This window comes from Muscardinus avellanarius (genome assembly GCF_963383645.1).
Source record: "Muscardinus avellanarius genome assembly, chromosome: 7".
In the NCBI taxonomy this organism is placed as follows: Eukaryota; Metazoa; Chordata; class Mammalia; order Rodentia; family Gliridae; genus Muscardinus; species Muscardinus avellanarius.
The window spans coordinates 85,691,800-85,719,740 of record NC_137793.1 but is presented as its reverse complement, the minus strand read 5'-3'; the positions used below and the strand labels follow the sequence as shown (position 1 = coordinate 85,719,740).

The window sequence follows — 27,941 nt, the reverse complement described above, 5'->3', positions numbered from 1 at the left end:
ATGACATCAAACTCCATCTCTGCTCAGTGTTCAACATCTGACAATGCTAGCAGGATCTCACCAGAACGAATCAATAAGGTAAGTCATTGGATGTTGCAGTTTTTTTTTTTAATTCTTAAGAAATTGAACTGAGCCCAGTGTGGTGGCATGTTTGTAATCCCAGCAACAGGGGAGGTTGAGGCAGGACAATTGAAATTTGGAGTTCAGCCTGCGCAACTTAGTGAGACACTATATAAAATAAACAACAAAAAAAAAAAGGCTTGGGGATGTAGCTCAGTGGTCGTTTACTTAGCATGCAGGAGGCCCTGGGTTTGATCCCAGTACCACCAAAAAAAGAAAGAAATTGAATTAAGGCATATAACTGAACTCAGTGAGATTTATACAGAGCAGTAATGGCTATATTTTTTAAAAAGTTAAATTAGAGAAACATAGCAAGTATAAAAATTCAAACTTTAGGTATTATAAAGATTCTTTTGACTATCTCCTTCCCCTGAAATGGACATTTTCTTTACTGGGGAAACAGAAAGTGGGAAGAATGACAAGAATGATAGAAGAAAGGCGAGCAGAAACTTTATTGTAAAGAGAACAGGGGAAAAGAGGCAGATCACCCTTGTGGGCAGTGGGAACTCGGTGTCTGGCATCTGCCTCCTGGACACTACTTGGGAGTAGCCGAAGCCACATGCTGTCACTTGCGAACTGCTTTCTCCCAGCCCTATTTTATATATTTTGGAAACAGGGTCTCACTAAGTTGGTGAGAGCCTCACTAAGTAGTTGAGGCTGGCTTCAAATCCGTGTGATCCTCCTGTCTCAGCCTCCCAAGCGCCGGGATTACAAGCGTGCACCACCATGTCCGGCCTACAATAGTCATTATAAACTCATGAATTTATACCCTGTTTGAGAACAGTGCTGCTATGAACATTAGAGTACACTCAGTCCCAGCTTTTAGTTCTTTTTATATATCGGAAGAATATATATTATTAAGTGAAAAGTGTCTCCCAGGATTTGTTAAAAAAAAGTATTAAAGGATATCTCTTGTTCCATAGGGTTCCGGAAACCAATGTAATTGAAATGTAAATAGCAGATTTATTTTATGTTTATACCAGGTACGACCAAAACTGCTACTTTTGAAGATTTTGCAGGCAGCAGGTGCACAAGGTGAAATGTTCACCGTTAAAGAGGTAAGCCATTAAAGATAATAAATCAGTTTTAAGAACAATTGAATTGGGATTGATGAATCATGCCTGTAATCCCAGTACTGGGAAGCTCTGTGTCGGGACACACTGACTCTTACGGGGACAGACAATGGAAGAAGGGAGGAGGTAGAAAGAAATAGGCAGGGCCAGAGGGCGTGATGGAAAGACCCAGTTTCCTGAGAGGCCACAGATGCTAACTAACTTCCAAAACTTTCATAGATCACAGGTTCAATGCTAGCCTCAGCAATTTAACCAGGCCTTCAGCACCTTAGCAAGACCCTGTTTTAAAATTAAAAATAAAAAAAAAGAGCTGGAAGTATAGCTCAGAAATAGAATGCCCCTTGGCCTCAATAGTCCCAGTACCTCAAACACACACACACACACACACACACACACACACACACACACACACAGTCTCTCTCACACAGTAACACAAACAGTAACACACACACAGTAAAACACACACACAGACACACATTGGAAAAGTAAAACCCTGCAAATACACATTTTTGAAATCAGGCCTAAGAAAAGAAATTCTCTTGAGGTACTTACTGGAGAGGCAACTTTTGCTCTTTTTTTTTTTTTTTTTTTTTGCGGGTCTGGGGATGGAACCCAGAGACATTTAACCTCTGAGCTACATCCCCTACCCTATTTTTTATTCTTTATTTTGAAATAGGGTCTCACTAATTTGCAGAGAGCCTCACTAAGTAGCTAAGGCTGACTGTGAACCGATCCTGCAGTCTCAGCCTCCCGAATGCTGAGAGTACAAGTGTGTGCCACCACGCCTGGCTTTTGTTCTGTTTTAAAGACCTGTCATGTTAAATTGAACTTTATATTCTTTTAGAGTTCTTTTTGAAGTGTTTTATAATCATAAGCTTAACCATGAACTTATTGATCTTAGTGTTAAAATGCAAAACATGTACATATTAAAAATGACACTGATATACAAGCTATACTGTCAGGCAGGAATTTGATGCACCAGTGTTTCATTAAAAATGTGTCAAATACTCTTCTGGGTTCTGTGAGTTATTTTAAACATTTATGCATTTAAATTATTTATTTAAGCTTCTGAAGTTTATTTTATTTTTTGTGGTACTGGGGATGGAACCCAGGGGTGTTCTACTGCCGAGCTACACCCCCAGCTCTATTTTTTATCCTTTATTTGGAAACAGGGTCTCACTGAGTTGCAAAGAGCCTCACTAAGTAGCTGAGGCTGTCCGAGAACTGTGATCCTCCTGTCTCGGCCTCCCAAATGCTGGAATTACAAACGTGTACCACCATGCCTGGCTCTAAAGTTTATTAAAAACAAAACCAAATTGAATTCCTTAAGTGTTTTCGAGAAAACTCAATATTAAAATGATAATTGTTGGAACAGTTTGTATTTAGCAGGGTAGATATTCACCTCTTCCTACACAGGAAATAATTGTGAAGCTTTTTTGTTTGTTTTACCTAGCTGGACGTGGTGGTATGTGCTTGTAATCCCAGTACTTGGGAGGCTGAGACAGGAAAATCACAGGTTTGTGGCCAGTCTCAACTACTTAGGCCCTCTGTAACTCAGTATTTGAAACCTGTTTCAAAATAAAGAATAAAATGTAGGGTTGGGGATATTAGCTTAGAGGTAGAATGTTCCCCAGTACCACACACAAATAAAGGCTTCATATCTGTCAGTACTGCTGCACTCCTCAAGGAAGCAAATCTAGAGGCATTTCAGATCTTTCTAAAAGACACATTTTCTTTTTTTATTCTATTAAAACCTATTATGTTTGTGTAAATATGTATGTGTTTATTTTTATGGTACCAGGATCAAACCAAGGCCTTGCATATGCTATGCAGTTACTCTACCACTGAGATACAGTCCTAGTTCCCTTTATTATTTTAAATTAAGTGTAAACTTTTGGATTGTATCTCTAAAATCCTTATGCATAAGATTTTTATCTAAACTGTTATTAAAAGTCTAAGTTTTTATTTACTTGTTTATTTATTTGGTATTGGAGATTGAATCCAGGAGCATTCTACATTTAAACTATACCCACAGTCCATTTTACTTGATTGTTTTGTGGTACTATGGATTGGACCAGGGGCATTCTACAAGTTACACTCCCAGCCCCACCCCCCTTTTTTTTTTTTTTTTTGGTGGGTCTGGAGATGGAACCCAGGGGCATTCGACCTCCGAGCTACACCACCTGCCCTATTTTTTTAGTCTTTATTTTGAAACGGTCTCATTAAGTTGCGGAGAGTCTCACTAAGTAGCTGAGGCTGCCCACGAACAGCGATCCTCCTGTCTCAGTCTCCCGAGTGCTGGGATTACAAGCGTGTGCCACCACGCCTGGCTCCAGCCTTATCTTTTTAGTTTGAAACAGGGTCTTACTAAGTTGTGGAGGGCTTCACCGAGTTGCTGAGGCTGACCAGGAACCTGAAATCCTCCTATCTCAGCTTCCCAAGTACTAGGATTACAAGTGTGTGCCACCACACCTGATTTACTTACTTACTTACTTTGTTTGTTTGTTTGTTTTGTGGTACTGGGGATGGAACCCAGGGGGCATTCTACCTCTGACCTACACCCCTAGCCCTACTTTTTTTTTATTCTTTATTTGGAAACAGTGTCTCACTGAATTTCAGAGGGCCTCACTAAGTAGCTGAGACTGTCCACGAACTGCCAGCCTCCTGTCTCAGCCTCTCCAATGCTGGGATTACTAGTGTGTGCCACTACATCGGCTTTTATTTTACTTTTTAATTTGAAATAGTTTTAAGTTTCTGAGGCTGGCCTTGAGCCTGTGATCCTTCTGTCTCAAGCTCTCAAATATTGGGATTATAGGCATGTGCATTTATTTTTTTGTGCATGATACTGGAAATTGAACCCAGGGACGTTTATACCTCTGAATTACACAAGACCCATCTTGTTTTTTATTTTTTTTATTATAAATTTTTTTAATCCTTTTTTTTTTTTTTTTTTTTTTTTGCGGGTCTGGAGATGGAACCCAGGGGCACTTGACCTTCGAGCTACACCTCCTGCCCTACTTTTTATTCTTTATTTTGAAACCGGGTCTCACTGAGTTGCGCAGGGCCTCCCTAAGTAGCTGAGGCTGTCCGCGAACAGCGATCTTCCAGGTCTCAGCCTCCCGAATGCTGGGATTACAAGCATGTGCCACCACGCCCGGCTTTTGTTTTTTTATTTTGAAACAGGATCTTACTAAGTCGCAGATGACCTCACTAAGTTGTTGAGGCTGTTCATGAACTTGTGATCCTCCTGTCTTAGGCACCCAAGTATTAGGATTACAAGTGTGCGCCACCACGCCCGGCTTATTTATTTTTATTATAATTTTTTTTGTGTGTGTGGTACTGGGAATTGAATCCATGGGGCACTCTGCCTCCAAGCTACACCCCTAAGCCTTTTAAAATTTTAATTTATCTATTAATATACCTGTTTACTTATTTATTTGTTATGGGGATTAAACCCAAAGACATTCTACCTCTAAGCTATACCCTCAGTTCTATTTTATTTTTTATATGGAAACAGGGCCTCCCTAAGTTGCTGAAAGCCTCATTGAAGTTGGCTTTAACCCTGCAGTCCTATCTCGGTCTCCCCAGTACTGGATTACCACCACACCCAGCTTGGTTTTATTTTTAAATCATGGTTCTTTTGGCTGGGCGTGGTGGTTCACATCTCTAATCCCAGTACCTGGCAGACTGAGACAGAAGCTTAGGTTTGAGGCCAACATGTGGTGATTTAGTGAGAACCTGTTTCAAAATAAAAAATAGAAAGGACTAGGTGTGTAGTTCAGAGATAGAATGTTCCTGGATTCAATCCTAGTACCACCACTATCACCAAAAAAGAAAAGTTGTACTGTATACACTGAGGCAGATAATATAATGAGAAATGAAAGTAATAGTATTATATAAAAATTTATTATTTTATTTTATATATATGTATATATATGTATATATATGTGTATATATGTATGTATAATATATATATATATTGGTGGTACTGGGGGTGGAACCCAGAGGCTTTCTACCTCCGGGCTATTATACTCCCAGACTTTATTTGGAAACAGGGTCTCACTAAGTTGCTGAGAGGCTCACTAAGTAGCTGAGGCTGGCTTCGAACCTATGTGATCCTCCTTTCTCAGCCTCTCAAACGCTGGGATTACAAGCATGTGCCACCATGCCTGGCTAAAAATTTAGTATTTTAGAACATACTATTTTATATACTTAGAGGTGATTTTGTGTGTGTGTGTGTGTGTGTGTGGTACTGGGGGTGGAAAACGGGCTTTTCTACCTCTGGGCTATACTCGCAGACCTATTTTATATTTCATTTGGAAACAGGGTTTCACTAAGTAGCTGAGAGCCTCACTAAGTAGCTGAGGCTGGCTTCGAACCTGTGTGATCCTCCTGTCTCAGCCTTCCAAGTGCTGAGATTACAACTATGTGCCACCATGCCCTGCAAGATGATTCATTTTTTTCTTAAAGTTGAGTCGACATAAAGAACTTCTTGTTTCTTTCAGTAAATGCTTTTTTCATCTTATGTTCTCCTAGTTTATTAGATATGAGAAATCAGCTAATCCATTAATACTAGGACATTGCCAGGCATGGTAGTGACACTTATAATCTTAGTACTTGGAAGGCTGAGACAAGAGAAATTGCAGGTTCGATAGTGCCTCAGTTACATAGTGAGACTCTCAACATTTTAGTGGAATCATGTTTCAAAACAAAAAATAAGTTGAGCATGGTGACACACACCTGTAATCCCAGTACTTGGTAGGCTGAAATAGGAGGATCACATATTGGAGGCCAGCCTCAGCAGCTTAGGCTCTCAAGAACTTAGCGAGATCCTGTTTCCAAATAAAAAATCAAAATAGAGTTTGGGTGTAGCTCAGAGGTAGACTGCCTCTGGGTTCAATCCTCAGTACCACCAAAAAAAAAAAAAAAAAAAAAAAAAAAAAAAAAAAATGGTTGGAGGTATAAGCTCAAAGGTAGAATGCTCCTGGGTTCAATTTCCATTACCAGACCCTCCCACCACAAAACAAAACAAAAAAACCTAGGTCATGTTTGGGGATGTGTCTAGGAAACATCATTGCTCCAATATAATGAGAATAATGTTGGAAAAATTCTTTGTAGATATTTAATAATTCTATGAAGTTGAGGCCTAAAGATAAAGATAAACTGCTTTGGTCACTTTGTGTTTTATGGGAAGAATTTAATTATTAAGCAAAACAAGTTTTTTGAATAATCTATCTTTAGAGAACACTTCAATAGATTTCATTATATTTGTTTTTCATACAATTCAGCCGTGTTCAATGGCAAATAGTTCAACCCGGATAATAGAATAAAGATTAAATGAAATGTTACATCTCCATTTTAAAGGGTAAATTTCAAATGTTAAGTCTGTGTTCCCTTCCATTTTATGAACTCTGAAAAAATAGCCATGCAGATTAAGTATTTCTTTATTAAATACCTGGATTCTTTTTTGTGCACATAGAGTGCTGGTGGCTTATTAAACATTGTACATTTGTCAAAAAAAGTGAACATGCATCAAAAGCCTAGTTGTTTATGTGCCCTTGGAGTGGAAAATAGTTTTAGAGTCCAGGCAGACTTAAAGTTTATTACTTGTAGTAACAGAACAGTTTCGTCATTTGAATTTTATGTGGAAACAGGGTCTCACTAAATTGCTAAGAGCCTCACTAAGTAACTGAGGCTTGCTTCAAACCTGTGTGATCCTCCTGTCTCAGCCTCCCAAGCGCCGGGATTATAAGCATGCGCCACCACGCCCAGTTAAGTCTTTTTTTTTTTTTTTTTTTTTTTTTAAACAGGGTCTCATTGAGTTGCTGAGAGCCTCACGAAGTAGCTGAGGCTGGCTTCGAACCTGCATTATCCTCCTGTCTCAGCTTCCCAAGCGCGGGAATTACAAGCCTGCGCCCCCATGCCCAGCTGGTGAGAAACTTTTAAGGGGATATTAAATAAATTTATCACTGTTTTTCATTGCCATATCAATACATTTTGGTGCTAAAAATAGTGGGTCTATTAATGATCAGAAATAATGAGTAGATGAACCTAGAAGTTGGGAGCAACCATCTGTTGTAGGACTGCTTGTATAGTGTCAGCGTACAGGTACTGACAGTCTTGTAAATAGACGATCTGTTTCTCTATCTACCTGCCTTACCTACTTTCTCATAGTTTGTTTTTGGCGACAGTCGGACAGATTGTTATATGGTGTTTTATTCCCACACAGGTAATGCACTACCTGGGCCAGTATATAACGGTGAAGCAGCTGTATGATCAGCAGGAGCAGCATATGGTGCATTGTGGTGGGGATCTTTTGGGAGAGCTAATGGGACATCAGAGCTTCTCCGTGAAAGATCCAAGGTAACAAGAGCGCGACATTGTGTATCCATTTAATCTCCTTTAGGACATTAGTGGTTATTCTTTTAGTTTACAAATAATTGGCTTACATATTTTAGATAGCTAATGAGGTACTGGGAACACAACATGGTCTGATTTTATAGAGCTTTCAAAGCAATAAGACAATGGATATGCTCCCCATCTTAATCAAATAATTATACTGGCACATGGTAAAATAACAGTATGAAAAGCACTTCAAAAGAGAGGTACATGAAGTAAAAAGTGTGATACGGAGAGTTTGTGTTTTTGTACTAGGGATTGACCCAGGCACATTCTCCCTCTGAGCTGTATAACCCCAGTTTTTAAAATGTTTTATTTGGAAACAGTCTTGTTAAGTTGCTGAGGGTCTCCCTGAGTCTCTGAGGCTGGCCACGGATTGTGTGTGATCTTCCTGTCTCAGCCTCCCAAGTCTGGGGTTATAGGTGTGTGCCACTGCACCCAGCTCAGCTGAGGTTTTTTTTTTTTACTTTAGAAAGATTCCTGTCAGCTGGGCGTGGTGGCGCACGCTTGTAAACCCCCACTTGGGAGGCTGAGACAGGAGGATTGCAGGTTCGAAGCTAGCCTCAACTGGCTTAAGAGACCCTGTTTCCAAATAAAATATATAGGTATATAGGTCTGGGAGTGTAGCCCGAGGTAGAAGGCCCCTGGTTTCCATCCCCAGTACCACCAAAAAAAACAAAGATTCCTGTCCACTTTTATTTCCCAATTAAAATATAAAATTTAATTTCTAGAAGGAAGGAATAATTCCCAAAGGACACCTCTATTTTGGGTTACTGTAAGGTCATCTAATAAAATATAAATTAACTTTTTTTAATGTGGACAAAGAAGTCACAAGAGCTTAGGCATTCACATCTTAATATTTCAGATTGATTTGTTTGTGTGTTTGATACTGGGGATGGAACCCAGAAGCATTTTACCTCTGAGCTACACCCTAGCCCTATTTTATTTTTTACTTTGAAACCGGATCTCACTAAGTTACAGAGGGCCTGTGTTGCTGAGGTTGGCTTTGAAACTGCAGTCCTCCTGTCCCAGCCTCCCAAGTACTGGGATTATAAATCTGCACCAACCACACCTGGCTAAGATTGATTTTTAAAAATTCAGTTCTGAGCTGGGTGTGGTAGTACATGCTTGTAATCTTAGCAAGACAGGAGAATCGCAGATTTGAGCCAGCTTCAGTAATTTAGGGAGACCTTCGGCAACTTAGCAAAACCCTATTTTCAAATAAAACATTTTAAAAGGCTGGTGGTATAGCTCGGATATAGAATGCCCCTTGGTTCATTCTCAGTATCCCCCCCTAAAAAAAAATTCAATTCTGGGAAAAGGATTATGTCTTTTTATACTTAGTAGAGAAAATTGGGAGGCAACAAACGTCAAATATTTAATATTTAATAAAAATTATCAATATTTCCAGTATCTTTAGAGTAGGTTCTTAAACTTTTATTTTTATCTCCTAACAGCCCTCTGTATGATATGCTAAGGAAGAATCTTGTCCCTTTACCTACTGCTACTACTGCTACTACAGGTATGTCATATATTTCTTTACCTGTATTGTAGCTTTAAGTTCAAGGGAGCAAATAATGGGAAAGCAAGGAGAATTGAGATAGAAATGGAATGCTGTCTGTAGTGTGACTGGGCGGGAAATATACTATGTGTCGTGCAGAATGTTATTACTATGTTGTTTAGCTTTCACTGTGAAAAATTTCAAACATACTAAAGATAGATACCCATCTCTTAGACTTAACAGTTGTTAATATTTTCCACATTTACTTCATCTAGACATAACTTTTTGTGTGTGTGTGTGGTACTGGGGATTGAACCCAGGAGCATTCTACCTCTGAGCCATACCTCAAGACTTATTTTATTTTCTTTGTGGTACTGGGAATGGGACTTAAGATCCTATTTACGAGCTATACCCCCAGACCTATTTTATTCTTTATTGGGAAACAGGGTCTCACTGAGTTTTGGAGGGCCTCACAAGTTGCTGAGACTGGCCACAAACCTGTCATTCTCCTGTCTCAGCCTCCCAAGTACTAGGATTATAGGTGTGCCTCACCGTGTCCAGCTAGACATAACTTATATTTGTTTTTTTATTTTATTTTGTTTGCAGTACTGGGGATGGAACTTAGGGAAATTCTACCTCCGAGCTACACCCTTAGCCCAATTTTTTTTTTTTTTTTTTTTTTTTTTTTTTTTTTTTTTTTTTTTTTTGCGGTACTGGGGGTGGAACCCAAGGGCATCCTTTGACCTCCAAAGGTACACCCCCAGCCCTATTTTTTATTCTTTATTTTGAAACAAGGTCTCATTGAATTGCAAAGGGCCTCACTAAGTAGTAGTTGAGGCTGTCCACGAACCTTGATCCTCCTGTCTCATCCTCCCAAATGCTGGGATTACAAGTGTGTACCACCACACTGGCTAGACATAACTTTTAAAAATCTCTAATAGATAAGGAGTTTTTTATTTCAAACATAAATACATCATTGTTACACCAAAAAAAATTAATAACAAAATTAAAAATTATTCCATAGTTCTGTTTAATTATGGTTTATTTCCTTTCCACTAATTATCTCGAAAATCTTTTTTTATTTGGTGGTTATTTGGCAGTGCTGTGGATCAAACCCAATGCCTCACAAATTCTAAACAAGGGCTCTACCACTGAGATATATCTCCAACCCTCAAAAATATATTTTTATTTTTGACTTGTTCAAATCAGGGTCCAAACAAAGTTTACACATTGAATATGATATTCAATATCATATCCCATAAGTGTCTTTCTTTAATCTATACAAAGCTAGCACTTTTCCCTGCTTTTTTTTTTTTTTATATCTTTACTCAATAACATAGCTTTTGCCTTTTTAAAAAAATGACTCATAGCTGGGCGTGGTGGCGCACGCTTGTAATCCCAGTATTGGGGTGGCTGAGACCTGGAGGATCGCGGTTCGCGGATAGCCTCAGCTACTTAGAGAGGCCCTCTGCAACTCAGTGAGACCCGGTTTCAAAATAAAGAATAAAAAATAGGGTAGGGGGTATAGCTTGGAGGTCAAATGCCCCTGGGTTCCACCCCCAGACCCGCCAAAAAAAAAAAAAAAAGGCTCATATTGTATATATTCATGGGATGCAGTGTATTTTGTCACATGCATGCAATATGTAATTTGCATTAAGGTAACTAGCATATCTATCACCTCAGACATTTATCATTTCTTTTTGTTGGAAATATTAAAAATCCTCTCTTCTAAGCTGTTTTGAAGTATACAATAAATTATTCATTATAGTCATCACATTGTGGTATAGAACACCCCTCCTTTTGTTTACATGCCATTTATTTATTGAAGAAACTGATTATTTGTCCTGAAGAATTTCCCACATTCTGGAGTCGGCAGAACATATGCTATGATTATTTAACTTATTTCTTTATCCTTCCTATTTTTGATATACGTAGTGGTGCTTGAATAGTTTCAAGTTTAGATTTCTTTTCCAAGAGACCCTTATAGGTGGTGCTGTGCCCTGAGGTTCCGTCACATCAGTCTTGCAAGGTCTGCTTTGTCACTTTTCTGGCTCTTACGATTTGGTGGGTTAGGAGGTGTTCATTTAATCCATCTCTTATAATGGTTTCTTCAGAAACCTTTTACCTCATGATTTTAGTCATCTGCCAGTTTGTCTAACCCTTTGCTTGACTCCAGACCTTTTGAATACTGACCTTCAAATTTATTAGGTATGTGTAGGAAACCGGCAGCTCTGGTGTCTTTAAGTCTCCAAAGTGGTGGTAGAGAGATGGGTGAATAAGCTGGATACAACTGAATCGCAACTCTCACTCACTTCCATATAATACAACTTTTTTCTTTTTCTACTACATGAAACTGTTTTAGGAGCTTCAAATTACATTGTAGTTAACATTTTCTTTTGAAAAAAGCCCAAATTATATAATCTCTTTTAGATTGGCTATGTTTACTGAAATAAGTAGATTGAAGAGAATCTTTTCCTAATAAAGATTTGTGCTTCAAAGCCAGGGAAAGAGATTTGCTCATACATTGAAATGTGACTTTGAACTTGCACTGACTTTTGGAGTCTGTTGGTTTCCCCGTTTGCCTACTTCAGCCACTTGATATAGCTGTAGATTTCTGATAGGAGAAAGCTTGGTGAGTGATTGGCAGCTTCATTTAAACCCCATTATTTGTAAAATATTACAGCATTCCTGGGCTAATCACTAATGGCTTCCGGAATATGGAGGATTTTATAATTGCTGGTCTACTTTTTCAGTAAAATTTATTTTCTGGTTGATCTATACTCTGGATATCTGAGTTGAGTATTATTCTCACCTTTTCTCTTATTTTCTTTCTTGCACTTTCTCTGTAGAATTTGGTATGTCAAATATAAAGAACATTTCTAACACTTTAATCAATCCTCAAATAACCTTGTGAGGAAGATCTAGACATAAAGGAATTGAGGTGTTTTTTTTTAATAGGAGCAATTTGCCCAATGTCAGATGCCACTGGTAAGTGGTAGAGCAGAGATTTCTGACTAGCCAGTCCTTTCTCTGCTCATTATGCCACACGTTGATGTCTCTTTAACTCTTGCCTCTAATAGCACCTGCCCTCCCACACCATTGTTTTGGACACATTTTTTTTCTTTAAACATTACATCCTTTTTTTTTTTTTTTTTTTTTTTTTTTTGGCAAGTCTGGGGATGGAACCCAGGGGCATTTTACCCCTAAGCTACACCCCCTGCCTTATTTTTTATTCTTTATTTTGAAACACGTTCTCACTAAGTTGTGGAGGGCCTCACTAAGTATCTGAGGCTGTCCGCGAACCGCGATCCTCTGGTCTCAGCCTCCCAAATGCTGGGATTATAAGCGTGTGCCACCACACCCGGCTAAATATTACATCTTTACGATATCTTTATTTCTTATTTAACTTGTCATTTTGAAAAATTTCAGGAGTCACAGAAGTGTTACGTAGAGTTATCAGATGTTCTCTACACAGATTCCCCAATGGCAACATTTTCTTTAACCATGGTTTGGTGGCCAAAACTAGGAAATTGCCCCAAGTAATTTGGATTGATTATCTGCTGTGATCTCTATTAACATTGTGTGTGTGTGTGTGTGTGTGTGTGTGTGTGTGTGTGTGTGTGTTATTGGGATGGAACCCAGTGACATTCTACATCCAAGATGTGTCCCCAGCCCTATTTTTATTCTTTATTTTGAAACAAGGTCTCACTAAGTTGCAGAGGGCCTCACTAAGTAGCTGAGGCTGTTCTAGAACCTGTGATTCTCATAAGTACTGGGATTACAAGCATGTCCCACCACACCCAACTTCTGTTGATTTTTGTAGTTAGCTCTGTTTTATTTAATGGACAAATGAGAAAGTTAATGGTAGCTATTCAACACCTTTGCAAATGAATAGAACTTTATTGCAGTGGTTGAAGAAGATGCCATTATTTAAAGTCAAGGTGGTGCTTTCTAAATCACTTCTCTAAATTTCCCCATGATAGTAATAAAATGAAATAAGATAAGACAAACTAACACTTTGTATATAATGTATTTTTAACTGTACTGGGGATTGAAAACTATATATTTTAACATTTTTTTACATTTAATTTAGAATACAGTAGTATAAGTGACAGCAGTAGAATTGCTTTGTTAACTGTTTTACCTGCATTGTATGTTAGTTAGATTTTGCTTTGAGGACCACTGTTGTCAGAAAATTAGTCTCTGAACTTTTCATATGTCACTTAGCTATAAAAATATTTTTAGAAATTAATTCTTTATTATTACCATTTGGAAATGTTTGCTTTGTGCAAAACAACTGAATTGTCAGATCAGTTGTAGGATCTGGATTCTCTTTCTGGCAATCTTTATTAGACGAGAACGATGTTTTCCCTAAATGCCTTACCTCTGGACCTGATAGTGGCCGATGAACCCGATTCATGACACACTTGTTTTAGTGCTTATCAGTTACATATAGCGTCATATCATGAATGGTTTGGATTATTAAATTCTCTGCAGCTTAGCTGGGTGTGGTGGCACATATTTGTAACCCCCGCGCTTAGGAGGCTGAGACAGGAGGATCACACGGGTTTGAAGCCAGCCTCAGCTACTTAGTGAGGCTCTCAGCAACTTAGTGAGACCCTGTTTCCAAATAAAATATAAAATAGGTCTGGGAGTATAGCCCAGAGATAGAAAGCCCCTGGATTCTACCCTAAGTACCAAAAAAAAAAAAAAAAAAAAAAAATCTCTGCAGCTTGTTCTTTTCTGTAGCTGAGTTTATATTTTCTGTTCTGCTTGAAAAATTTCTGAGTCTTTGAAATACATTGTCACTTAGGCTAATATATAAGAATTTCTCTCAGGTTATTTTTTTCATTGCTTTTATTAGCTTTGAGAAAAACCTTTATCTGCTTTCTCTTCTTAGGAAATGTTTGTTGTAACTAGGAAAAATAAGATGTTATAAAAATCCAGTCTATTCAGATGATGGGAATTTAAATTATGAAATCATCATTGACACTTTAGAATGTAGATTTGCTTGAAGATGCTATTATTTAATGAAGCAAGTGGGGGAAATTCCATACTTAGTGAGGCTCTCAGCAACTTAGTGAGACCCTGTTTCCAAATAAAATAGAAAATAGGTCTGGGAGTATAGCCGGGAGGTAGAAAGCCTCTGGGTTCCACCCCCAGTACCACCAAATAAATAAATAATACAAATTAAAGATAAAAGGCTAGAAACTTTGTTGTTGTTTTAAGATAGGCAAGTTTAGTAATACAGAAAGAGATGGCAAAGGTACTCATTATTAACTGCTTAGGATCACTTTTCATATAATAATAGGAAAGGTTGCCATTTCTAGTCATTTTCCACTTTTTCTCGGATTATAATTTTGTATTATTTTAAAGGTGGCCTGTCTTGGTGTTTTTTCTCTCTTTCTCTGTCACTTTCTGTACTGGAGATTGAACATAGGGCCTCGTGCATGCAAGGCAAGTGTTCTACCACTGAGCTCTATCCTTTGCGCTTTTTAGTTTTATTTTGAAATGGGGTCTTGCTAAGTTGCCCAGGCTGGCCTCGAATTTGGGGTTCTTGTTTCAGCCGTTCACGTAGAGGGATATGCCACCATACCCAGGTCTTTGTGTCATTTTTACCAGTTTTATTTTTTCCCTTCATGCAAATGAGAGCCTTGTCCAGCCAACATAATGAAGTACACCTGTAGGGCCCCAACGTGGCTTTAGGGTTGTTTGCTGAGATCCTTTTTGTGTGGAAAGAATGGTTATTACCAGGGAAGGTTTTCCTTTTGTTTTACTTGCTATCCAGATGCTGCACAGACTCTCGCTCTCGCACAGGATCACAGTATGGATATTCCAAGTCAAGACCAACTGAAGGTAAATCACCACGTGGTGACTTCTTTTGTTGTACAGAGTGGCCCCTTCTCTGTACCTGTGGATCTTGGACTCCCAAGGCCTTTCCTCCAAATGTGGTAAGACTAATGGGAAAGGTTCTTGGGAGTTCATAGACCAGGGACAGAGCGAACCTTCTCTGTTCTGCCCATACAGAGTTCCAGTCTCTGAATCTTTCTTAGGGATGTAGCACTTCTGATCTTCAGTTCTTCCAGTTGCATTTCTTTGGGTTGTGTGTGCATGTGTGTGTGAAAGAGTATATAAATATATGTTAAAGGTGTTTGAAGAAACCACTTTATTTAAAGATTTTTAATGAGTTTGTTGCAGTTAAGTTCATGTCAGGCCATTTCCTAAAGTTCTCTCAAACCCAGGAGAACTTTAAATCGTCTTGGTATATGGTGAGGGTTTCACGTGTTTTTTTGAAATATGCCTAATTTTGTGGTTGGCTGGAGCCTGCTATTTTGGCCTCGAGCAGAGGTTATTTCTACACCCAGGTTTTGGATTCTCCTAGCTGTGCTTATAGTGGGTGAGGAGAGGTAATGTGTCGCTTTCCTTGATGATTGTGTGAACTCCAGAGTTCTCTTTCTTGTGCATAACCTGTTGTGTTGCACACTAACTGGTGAGCCAGGATGGAACTGCTACATCCCCTGGTCTCAATCAGTTCTACTGTACTGATAGATGTCTTTCCCTTTCAGCAAAGTGTAGAAGGAAGTTCCAGTTCCAGGAAAAGACCCGAAGAAGGTTCTACACTGCCTACCTCAGAGCACAAACACAGAAATTTCAGAGGAGGTAAGTTTTGGATTATTGATATATAGACTTTTTCTTCTTTTGTGGTTTTTTTTGGGGGGGTTGATTATTTCTAGAAATGGCATGTGAATATATTAAGCACTAGTTATAATTAAAACTATTACAGCCAGGCCTGGTGGCAAAAGCTTATAATCCTAGTACCTGGAAGGCTGAAACAGGAGGATTGCAGGTTCAGTGCCAGCCTTGGCTACTTAGGCCGTCTAGTGAGCCTAGCAACCTAGTGAGACCCTCTTTTCAAGTAAATAAAATCAGGCTGGGAGTGCAGCTTGGTGGTAGAATGCCTCTGGCTTCAATCCCCAGTACCAAAAAAAAATAAATAAATAAAATAAAAAAATAAAAAACAAAACCAACAATTATTACAGAAGTTTGCAAATAGAGAACTAAAAAAGTAACATTGCTGTGTATTAGCATGTGAAGTAAGGGGGGCAATGTCATATTTCTTCTTTTCTGAAAGCTTTTTTTTACCCTTATCACTATTACTGACTTTGAAGGTGGTGTAGTGTTCTTTTAGCAAACCAGGATAACTGGGGTAATGCAAGAACCTTCTACTAGTTAGTATGCCAAAAAAAAGAAAGAAAGAAAAAATGAGAAGAAGACTACATACTGGTTTGCTAACTGATGAATTTTCTATATACATGAATTCATCTGCTTTGGCCTATTTAATCTTGATACCTCTATATATTTGATTTGGTTATAATTTTTAGTTTGTTTTTATTTTTTGATGTAAAGGTTGATTTTCATAGTTTTTCTTTTTTGTGTTTGTGTGTATGTGTGTGGTACTGGGGATTGAACCCAGGGGCATTTCATCTCTGAGCTACACTCACAGTCGACTCTGTTTTATTTTTTTGAGACAGGGATTCACTAAGTTGCTGAGAGGCTTACTACATTGCTGAGGTTGGCCTCAAACCTGTGACCCTCCTGCCTCAGCCTCCAAATACTGAACTACAGGTGTGTGTCTCTACACCCAGCAGGCTTTTTTTTTTATATATATATATAAGATCATAATTTTACCAAAGGTATTTTATGGCTTGATGATTTCTTGTCTAGGTAGTTGGCTCATACTTGGATCAAAGGCAGGTTAGCTCTCTAACTCTATCACAGAAAGTTAATCTTCTGAAGTTATTTAAAAATGTTTAAATTAAAATTGAATTCGTTTTTTATGCTGGATTTTTTTCAAATTGCTTTGAATGGAATCTTGAGTTTTGGGCCACTTGTTTACCTTGGGATTATTTTAGTCTGTATGATATTTTGTAATTTTGCTTATTTACATGTAGCTCCTTGCTTATTTTCTGTTCAAAAGGCTGTTTAAGATATAAAAACGATAAAATAAGTGTCGATTTAAGAGATATATGTAATTTGTGGTGGGAAGTTGGAAATAGTTTAGAATTTTCAGGTCTGTAGGTAGAAAGGAGAGAATTTGTTTCTTATAGTGCTCGAACTCAAACCCAGAGCTTCGCACATACTAGGCAAGCACTCTACCATTGAGCTAAAAGCCCAAGTAGCTGTGGAAAGAGTGACCTATTTACATTTCCTTCATGATAAATTACAGAGCTGGAGTAGATGAGGATAACTTTAACATGATGCCATCTCAGGGATTTGGCTTCAGATCGTTTAGCAATGAGTAAGTAAAAAGGCAGTTGAAGTTTCCTTGTCCACAGATCCACCTATAATAAGCAAGGTTGGCATAATCTGTAAGTAGATAGAGTATCCTTATGTTCTGAGGGGACTTATTTGTTGCATAATCCTTGTCCTGTGTCCTCAGCACGTTTCATCACCTGTGATTGCCATTGGCAGGCCTGGTGCATTGGAGGAGATAGAGAGTAAGACAGTAGGAAGAGAATGCAAGATACAGCAAGTAGGGTTAGGGGATAGAAAAGAAAGAAAAGAACTTGTGTGGTAGCAGCTGACTTACGTTAGTAACTGCTTTGAATGATCAGATATTTGATACAAGGATTTTTACTTGAAATAACAGGGGCCTTACTATTTGTGATATTTCTAGATACTCAACTCCAAAAGAGTCTACAGATGTAGAAAGGACATATGTATGTGAATATATGGGCAACCAAATATTCTGAACCTAGAGTTCATTGCTTATTGTATTGTGTGTTTTGGTACAAGGAATTGAACCCAGGGACATTCTACTACCGAGCTACACTACGAAGCCCTATTTTATTTTAATTTTGAAACAGGGTCTTGCTAAGTTGATGAGAATCCCACTACTTGATAAGGCTGTCCTTGAACTTGCCATCCTTTTGTCTCAGCTCCCAAGCCTGGGATTATAGGTGTGCATCACTATACCTGGCTGAGTTTATGATGGTTGTTACCTACTGAATTATTGAGAAATGTCCCCAAATATGTGGTACCAGGCCTCAACAATCTTGTGATTACCCATTATGATCTGTACCACCTGCTTTGATCTCAAGGGTTAGGCCACTATGCTGTCACATTTGTAGTACAGTGGATCAAGCCTTTACCAGGCATCATGCACTAGAGTAAGTCTTTCTTTAGTTGGTGCAGTGGGAGGAGTGTTTAAAGTGATCATTTACAAGTACTTGGGAAGCTGGGACAGGAGGAACAGAAGTTCCAGACCAGCATATGGTAACTTAAGGAGACCTTGTTTCAAAATTAAAATTAGAAAAAGGGGTAAGGATATAGCTCAGAGGTAGAATACCCCTTGGTTTAATCTACAGTATCACACAAGCACGCACACACGCACCCACCCACGTACGAAGAAAAAGAAATCAAGTAAGCAAGCAGGCTTTTTATAGTACTGCTATTGCCATTGTTCAGATGTTTTGGGGGTTTTTTTGGTGTGGTACTGGAGATTGAATCCCAGACATTCTCAGCTACACCCTCAGGCCTGCTTTTTTATTTTGAAACAGGACCTCACTACATTGCTGAATCTACTAGCCTCACACCTGCAGTCTTCCTGTCTCAGCCTCCTGAGTATTGGGATTACAGGCATGCACCACCATACCTGGCAGAGTCTTTGATAAATGATCATCTATTTCTAGTGTCATTACTTGCTAATTAAGCCTAATCAAGGGGAGATTTGGGCTCTGCCACTAAGACAGATCATTGATTTCTGGTTCTGAGAGTGGGAGTTTGTTTTAACCCATCTTATAAAGAGACTGTAAGTATTTTAAGGAGACTGGGTTCTTAAGTGTCGTATACATATTATTATTCTTTTCATTTGACTTCTATAGATGAAGACTTGATAGAAAATTTAACCCAAGATGAGACATCTGGGTTGGACCTTGGGTTTGAGGAGTGGGATGTAGCTGGCCTGCCTTGGTGGTTTTTAGGAAACTTGAAAAACAACTATACACCTAGAAGTAATGGCTCCACTGATTTACAGACAAATCAGGTAAATTTCATGCTTGGAAACTGATTTTTTTGGAAAGAGTAACCTTATTTACTCTTAACCACAGGTTGCATTTTCCAAGAATTCTTATGAACTCCTTTGACTTTACCACCTATGTGTGTATGATGCCCAGATCTCTGTCTCTAGGCCTGACCTCCCCCTGTATACCCAGCTTCCACATCGAGCTGCCTGCTTAGCACATCTCCTTTAAGAGGATCTGACATTAACATGAACTCTCGAGTGAGTGAGTGTGTGTGTGTGTGTGTGTGTGCGCGCGCGCGCGTGCGCGCGCTTGAGTGAGTGTGTGTGTGTGTGTGGGATGGGGAATCAGACACAGGTTCTATTGCCTAGCTACACCTCTAGCCCTATTTTTTTGAAGGGGGGGGGTCCTGAAAACCCTTCTACCTCCGGGCTACACTCCCAGACCTATTTTTATATTTTTATTTGGAAACAGAGTCTCCTAAGCTAGTGAGACCGGCTTCGAACCTGCGCGATCCTCCTGTCTCCGCCTCCCAAGCGCGGGGATTACAAGCGTGGCCACCACGTCCGGCCTAGCCCTATGTTTTTTAAACAGGGCCTCACTAAATTGCTGAAAACTCTGCTACATTGTTGAGGCTGGCCTCTAACCTGCAATCATCCTGTCTCAGCCTCCTTAGTATTGGGATTAGAGATCTGAGTCACTGTGACCTGCGAACTTTAAATTTAAAAAGAAATAATTTTTTTTAAAGCACTCCTTCCTTAGCCTTTCCTTCTTTGTAAATCTACCCAATTCCAGCCAAATGTAAAGTGATACTGATTTTCTTTCTCTGGGTGACCACATTTCATGTCATTAGCTCTTCATGCAAAGCACATTAAAAAATCAGCTCTTTACTACTTGCAGTGTCATAACCCAACTCAAGCCCCCTTTCAGTTTCATGCAGGTATGCTAGCACCACAACTGTTTCTACCTGCTTTTATTCTTGTTCAGCTATTGATTCTTTTCAAAGAGTAAATTTTTTTAAGGTGACAGGATACAGATGGATTGAACCCAGGGGCCTTCTACCTGAGTTATAATTATTTTTTAATTTTAGTTTTGAGACAAGGTCTCATTGAGTTGCTGAGGCTGGCCTCAAACTTGGCAATCCTGTTTCAGCCTCCTGAGTTGCAGGAATTACAGGGATATGACACTTTCCGCTGACTCAAACAGTGCAATTTTTTTTTTCTTTTGCAGTACTGGGGATTGAACCCAGGAACATTCTACCTCTGAGCTATACCTTTAATCCTATTTTTTATTCTTTGTTTTGAAACTGGGTCTCACTAAGTTGCTAAGAGCCTCACTAAGTAGCTGAGGCTGACCTTGAACCTGCGATCTTCCTGTCTCAGCCTCCCAAGTACTGGGATTACAAGCAATACACCACCACGCCCGGCTGGATTTTTTTTTGTTTTGAAACAGGGTCTTTCTAGGTTGCTGAGGCTGACCTCAAACCTGCAATCCTCCTGTCTCAGCCTCCCAAGTGCAGGGATTACAACTGTGTACCACCACACCCTTCTGAGAGTACATTTTTTAATGGATAAGTAACATTACTGTTAAAATTCTTTAGTAGCTTCAAGTATGATAAAATCTAGACTCCTTACCACAGCCAGAACTAAACTCCACCTGCCTCCCCTCCTGTCGTTCTTCCTCATTCAGTTTGTGCATTTCAGACACACTGGGCTTCCTTCTTTCTTTTTTCTTTGCAGAACTGGGGATTGAACCCAGGGACCTTCTATCTCCGAGCTACACCTCTAGACCTTATTTATTTGGAAACAGGGTCTCACTAATTTGGGGAAGAGCTCACTAAGTAGCTGAGGCTGGCCTCAAACTGGTGATCCTCCTGTTTCAGCCTTCCAAGTCCTGGGATTACAAGTGTGTGCCACCACGCCTGGCTCACACTGGGTTTCTTTCTTTTTTTTTTTTTTCTTTCCTTTTTTTTTTTCCTTCGTGGTACTGGAGATGGAACCCAGGGACTTTCTACCTCTGGGCTACACTCCCAGACCTGTTCTTTTATATTTTATTTGGGAACAGGATCTCACTAAGTTGCTAAGAGCCTAAGTAGCTGAGGCTGGCTTCAAACCTGCATGGTCCTCCTGTCTCAGCCTCCCAAGTACTGGGATTACTAGCGTGCACCACCACGCCCGGCTTTTACACTGGGTTTCTTTTCTTTTCTTTTTTTTTTTTTTTTTTTTTGCAGTACTGGGGATGGAACCCAGGGGCATTTTACCTTCAAGCTACATCCCCAGCCCTATTTTTTATTCTTAATTTTGAAACAGGGTCTCACTGAGTTGCAAAGGGCCTTACTAAGTAGCTGAGGCTATCCTCGAACCTTGATCCTCCTGTCTCAGCCTCCCAAATGCTGGGATTACAAGCCTGCGCCACCACTCCCGGCAACACACTGGCTTTCTTTCTAACACCATAGCCTAAATTTTTTTCCCCCCCTCAGACAACTTAAATTTGTTTTTTACCATTCCCCCAATTGTTTCATTTATTTCTCATCTCTTAGGACTTGGCTCAAATGTATTTTCTTAGAGATCATCTCTGGCTCCCAAGGCCGCTGTTTCACACTGGCAGTGGGATTCATTCACTTTTTTTTTGTACCCTTCAGTTTTAAGTGGTAGCCCTGCAAAACAATCCCTAGTTAAAATAGCCTAGTTAACTGTAGCCACTCTGCTCTTTTACCTTAAATTTATATTCTCTATTGCACTTTTTACTTTGTAAAATTAGTGTTATGTATGTACTTAGTATCTGTTTACTCTCGCTGAAATGGAAGGCCAGAATTTTGTGTTATTTGCCACTCTGTTCCCTTACCTACTAATCAGCATTCAGTGAGTACTTGTTGATTAGATAAATAGGCCTATAACAGTGGCAAAATAGTGAGCTGTCTCATGAGCGTTGTAGGAAAGCATGCAATAAAATGTCCGTTGACAAATGCAGAAAGTAAGGTCTTATATATCTAAAGTCATTTAAAATTTTAGAAAGTGGTAGCAAGGTTTGAGTTACCATCAGTGTTTCTTCAGCGGGCAGTCATTGACCATTAAAGGAAAGAATTCATCAGAACCAATGGGATGTTTTCTGGATTTTCCGAGGGCCATCTGTGGAAAAGAATGTCAAGAATGAATTCTATTTAGCTAAACAACTATGAGTCTTAACCTTTTAAGTGCTTCGGTCACATTTGTTGGTGATTATCCCTGATTTACTGTGAGAATGGAAATTTCTATCCATTCGCTATCTCTTCATAGTTGGCGTTAAGTAGGTATCTGTTGAGAAGAATGCATGTCGGTTGAGGAAAGGCAGGGTATTCTTTGGAGAAGTAATGTGAAGACATTAAGTTTTGGGTTCTTGTTAGCTCGTCACCTCTGATAAGCCATTGATTACAGAAATTCATGTTGTTTTTCTCTGTTAGGCTGTAGGTACTGCCATTGTTTCAGACACTACAGATGACTTGTGGTTTTTAAATGAGTCTGTATCAGAGCACTTAGGTGTTGGAATAAAGGTTGAAGCTGCTGATACTGAACAAGCAAGTGAAGAAGTAGGGAGAGTGAGTGACAAAAAGGTATGTTCCAGAAAAATTTAATGTTCATTAATCTGTTTAGGGTTCTGTTTTACTTTGTATAGTAAATTATATAATTCTCCCTTTTTAGTTTTTAATATTTCCCTGCCTCCAAATTTCAAGATTCACATTGTAATTCAAAGTTGTCTTAGGAGAAAGACAAGCTTCTATTTTATTGAAAGCAATAAGTTACCCATTTTCTCCTGTTATCTGGTTTCTTACTGCGAAGCATTTTCTTCTAGAAATCTTGCATTTCAATTGGGCTTGGTGACACAAGCTTGTAATCCCAGTATGTGAGAGGCTGAGACTGGAGGATCCCAGGTTTGCAGCCAGCCTCGGTAACTTAGTGAGACTCTGTTTTACAATTAAAAAAATAATAAAATAGGTCTAGGGCTATAGCTTAGAGGTGGAATGCCCCTGGGTTCAGTCTCCCCAAAATAAAAATAAAATAAAAATCTTGCTTTTCTAACAAGGCAAAGTTCTAAATACTCTCAACATCCTTTCTTAGAAATCTTGTTAATTTCCACACCATTTCATAGCTAAATGGGAAGATAGGATTTCTTATACCTATTTTAGAGTTAAAATTGGAGAAAAGATGGTAGTTAGAACTCTGAGTACATATGGTGTGAGCACACCAAGATGAGTTCATATGGGTAGTGCTCAGTTCCTAAGAAATTAGATTTAAAGCTGAGCATGGTGGCACATGCCTGTAATCCCAGTACTTAGGAGACTGAGACAGCAGGATCGCAAATTCACAGCCAACCTTGGCAACGTATGAGGCTCTCAGATAACTAGTGAGACCCTGTTTCCAAATAAAGAAATAAAATCGAGCTGGGGGTGTAGCTTGGATGTAGAATCTCTAGGTTCAATCTCTAGTACCAAAAGAAAAGAAAAGAAATTAGAAATTGCATTTAGTGTCTAGAGGTAGAAGATTTTCAATAAACATTAAATAAATTTAGCAAAACCCCTTTCAGTACTAAATTGGGTCGTTGTCTTCATTAATTTATGAACTTTTCATTAAAATTTGGGTTGATTGCTGTAGACAGATGCTTGGGCTCTCTTAGACTAATTATGGGTAGCATTGAAAGGAAATCAGAAGCTAGAATGAACACTCACTAAATTACTGTTCATTGGTTTTAAACCTGTGATCCTTCTTTCTCAGCCTCACAGGTATTGGGATTACAGCTGTACTTCACCACTTCTAATAAAAAATAGGATTTTAATAAAGTTTTAGAATCTTAAATTCTAAAAATTTTAGACCTAGAAAAAACAAAGTTTTTTTTGGGGGGGGGTCTGAGCATGGAACCCAGGGGCATCTGACCTCCGAGCTACACCCCCTGCCCTATTTTTTATTCTTTATTTTGAAACATGGTCTCAGTAAGTTGCAGAGGGCCTCACTTAAGTAGCTGAGGCTGTACACAAACCATGATCCTCTGATCTCAGCCTCCTGAATGCTGGGATTACAAGCGTGCACCACCACACCCGGCTAAAAGCAAAGTTTCATAATACTTTGTTTTCATTCTTCATTTCTACCTGATTCCAAGGTTAAAATTTCTATGTTTAGTGATTTGTGGGTTTTCTATTCTGATAGTTTATTTTCTTTAGTGATAAATGTGGACACCTTTTCTCTTCTGAGTGTAGACATATCTGGTAACTCTTCTGGATGCTTTTCAGTCATGTGCTAATGGCAGCTGATCTGGGCAAGGCAGCACACATTTGTAATCCCAGTACTTGGGAGGCTGAAATAGGATGATCGCAGGGTTGAGACCAGCCTGAGAAACCTTAGCTAAACTAAGGTCCTCAGCAGCTTAGGGCTTGGGGTATAGCTCAGAGGTATACTGCTCTTGGGTTCAATCCCCAGTACCACAAAACATAAAATGCTAGCTAGGTGTTTATAGAATCATGTGTTTGGTCTTATATTTAACTTTTTTTTTTTTTTTTTGGTGGTACTGGGGTTCCTGGAAACCCTTCTACCTCTGGGCTACACTCCCAGACCTTTTTTTTTTTTTTTTTGTGGTACTGGGAATGGAACCCAGGGGCCTTCTACCTCCATTCTATACTCCCAGACCTATTGTATATTTTTATTTGGAAACAGGGTCTATTATGCCAGCTGAGGCTGGCTTCGAACTTGTGGGATCCTCCTGTCTCAGCCTCCCAAGCACGGGGTATACAAACGTGCACCACCATGCCCAGCTCCCAGACCTATTTTTTATATTTTTATTTGGAAACGGGATCACTTAAGCCAGCAAGGCTGGCTTCAAACCTGCGCGATCCTCCTGTCTCCACCTCCCAAGCGCGGGATTACAAGCGTGTGCCACCATGCCTGGTTTTAACTATTTTTTGTTTTCGAATGCTAATTGATACAGGCAGAATGTGAGTTTTAAGTTGAAGCTGTATTATCTTTTTTTCTGTGTTCAGGTACTAGCCTCATCTAAAGTAGGTAAACTTACTAATGAGATGTCTTTGCCTTCATAGGTGATTGAAATGGAAAACAATGATGACTTGGAGGACTCTAAGTCCCTCAGTGATGATACTGATGTAGAAGTTACCTCTGAGGTATGAACCTCCAGTTAAAGCTCTTTGCACTGGCGCTTCTCTAGATGATGTGATCCATCCCAACTTGTAGAGTGCCACTTTTCACTGTATCTCCCTTTCTTTGTTGCTAAGAGATATCGAATTCTTTATATCTTGTTAGAGGTTTTATTGAAATTTGAGATGGGAAGAAGATAAATTGATATCATTTCCTCCCTGTCTTGGAAAGGATGATCTAAATACATTTGTGTCCCCGCCATCAAAATTCTTTGGACATAGATATGGTGGCACACACCTATGATCCTAGTACTTGGGAGGCTGAGAAAGAAAGATTGCCAGTTTGAGGATCGCCTCAGCAAGTTAGTAAGACCCTGTTTTAAAATAAAAAAGATGAAAGGGTTGGGGTATAAAAGGTAGAATGCATCTGGGTTCTATCCTCAGTACAAGATAATTTTTGAAAGAAGATTTGGTATTAAGCTCTGAGGGAATAGTTATGGATTTATTATCAGTTGACAAATCTATTCTGAAATGTATACTTTACTTTTCTCTGTTTCCCCATTTTCCTTTTAGTACTTTCTGTAGCTAACTTACTCTGGGAAAAAGGTGATGAGGGGTGGGTAAGAAAGGGATTTTACATCTTGCTGCATGGGGACAGAAACATTTTTAGGTTGTTACTGGTGTTGAACCTTTCCCCACTCCCTCTGTGCTGCTGTTGACTATTATGTTAATTCATTTCAAATTATCTGTGCATAGCTAAGTAATAAAGTGGAACATATTGGTCCAATAAGTGCTCTTGACCATAATACAAATAGCAGAGATAGATGCTCCCATCTTAATCAGACTTCTGTGGCTGCTTGGGCACAGAAACCTATTAAGCAAATAAACTGTATTTCATCAAATCAAAGATGCCATTGAAGTTAATAAGCCCTATTATCTTATGTACTACTAAAAAAGAAAAAGTGATGCCAATTAAATTCTGGCTATCATCAGTTATGTATATCAAATCCTCATGACATTCCTTTGAGTATATGTACAGCATTTCAGATGAGATTGGAGGACCTTAAACTGGTGAGTGTGTTTTGTGGTTTTCTGGAGACCATCCCAGTTTAATAAATGGTTGTGTCCCTGCCTCTCAGACTAGACAATTGAATTGTGACTTCTAAACTTGAAGTGCTTGGCCTTTGTCCTGAAAGAAACCAAGTCTGCCAGTGTCAGATCATTGATCCTATCAAAGCCAGGCAGTTATCCACATGAGCTACTCAGGACTTGTTCCAGGTAGCTGCTGTTGAATTAAGCAAGGCATTTAAAATTCATTGAGCTCCAGTGTCTCCTAATTTGAATATGGAGAAGTCGGAGAATTACTTGGCATTCAAGGGCAAGATCGTTCATTTTTCAGAGGGTGTGATTTAGGCAGACAATTAGCTCCCTGTGATCCTGAGAACCATGAGAGCAGGAGGAAAATTGAGTAGTTTTCAGACCTCATTTTAGTTTTAACTTCCTCTTTGCCAGGTTTTACAATACTGTTTAATTAGTAGAAAGAAAGAATGTTACCTCTTCATTCATTAGTCTCTTGCCAGATAAAGGAGCGAGTTTTGCATAGAAAAATGACCTAAAAAAAGGCATCAAGGAAAAGCAAACAGTGTTTTACCTAAACTGTGTAGAGAGCCAAAATAATGAATTTAATTCACTTAAAAGATAGCTACACAGCTGGGTGGTAGTGCTCATTTATAATTCTAGTACTTGAGAGGCTGAGACAGGAGGGTCACAGGTTTGAGGCTAGCTTCAGCAACTTAGCGAAGACCTGTTTAAAAAATTAAAAAAGGGCCGGGTGTAGCTCAGAGGTTTAATGCCAACTTGTTCAATTCTCACTACTCTTCATCCACCCCCCCCCCCCCACACACACGATGGCTTTATCAAATGGCTTGAAAATGGGAGTTGTGGTATTATCAGTGTAAAACTTCCATAGACATTCTATGTGGCTATAGGATTTGTTCAGATCCTAGGCTGGGCCGCTGATGTGCTGAACCTACTACCTACTACTCGCTTGGTGAGGTGATGAGAATCTAGCTATCTTTTTTCTCAGCATCCTGTTCATCACTGAGTGAGTATTAATAGGCTGAAATTATCTTTGTAGGATGAGTGGCAGTGTACTGAGTGTAAGAAATTTAACTCTCCAAGCAAGAGGTACTGTTTTCGTTGCTGGGCCCTGAGAAAGGATTGGTACTCAGACTGTTCTAAGTTAACACATTCTCTCTCCACATCTGATATCACTGCCATACCCGAAAAGAAGGAAAATGAAGGAATTGATGTCCCTGATTGCCGAAGAACTGTTTCAGCTCCAGTTGTTAGACCTAAAGATGTAGTTATAAAGGAAGAAAACAGTAAACTTTTTAATCCCTGCAACTCAGTGGAATTCTTGGATTTGGCCCAAAGTTCTGAAAGCCAGGACACCATCTCAAGCATCAGAGAACAGGCACATAGGCATCCTGAGCAGAGTGCTGGCACAGAAAGTGTGCAGGGTTACCAGAACATCCTCAAGCCGTGCAGCCTATGTGAGAGAAGACCACGGGATGGGAACATCATTCATGGGAGGACCAGCCATCTCACCACTTGTTTTCACTGTGCCAGGAGGCTAAAAAGGGCCGGGGCTTCGTGTCCGACTTGCAAGAAAGAGATTCAGTTGGTTATTAAGGTTTTTATGGCATAAC

At 39.3% G+C, this 27,941-nt stretch overlaps 1 protein-coding gene across 5 annotated transcripts; it reads left to right on the top strand.

Annotated features, from left to right (window-relative positions):
• Positions 1 to 27,940, top strand: MDM4 (MDM4 regulator of p53; the record flags this gene model as incomplete). Of its 5 annotated transcripts, XM_080698237.1 has the most annotated exons (10): positions 1 to 78; positions 1,104 to 1,178; positions 7,423 to 7,556; positions 9,050 to 9,114; positions 14,882 to 14,949; positions 15,660 to 15,753; positions 18,978 to 19,138; positions 22,555 to 22,704; positions 25,177 to 25,257; positions 27,368 to 27,940. In XM_080698237.1, the coding sequence occupies 10 exons, from the start codon at positions 1 to 3 to the stop codon at positions 27,938 to 27,940; spliced, it is 1,479 nt and encodes a 492-aa protein (XP_080554363.1). The 5 variants fall into 5 exon arrangements, with proteins under 5 accessions (XP_080554363.1, XP_080554364.1, XP_080554365.1 ...); XM_080698238.1 differs by lacking the exon at positions 22,555 to 22,704; XM_080698239.1 differs by lacking the exons at positions 1,104 to 1,178; positions 7,423 to 7,556; positions 9,050 to 9,114 and having other exon boundaries at positions 14,911 to 14,949.
• Position 27,941: the final 1 nt, after the last annotated feature.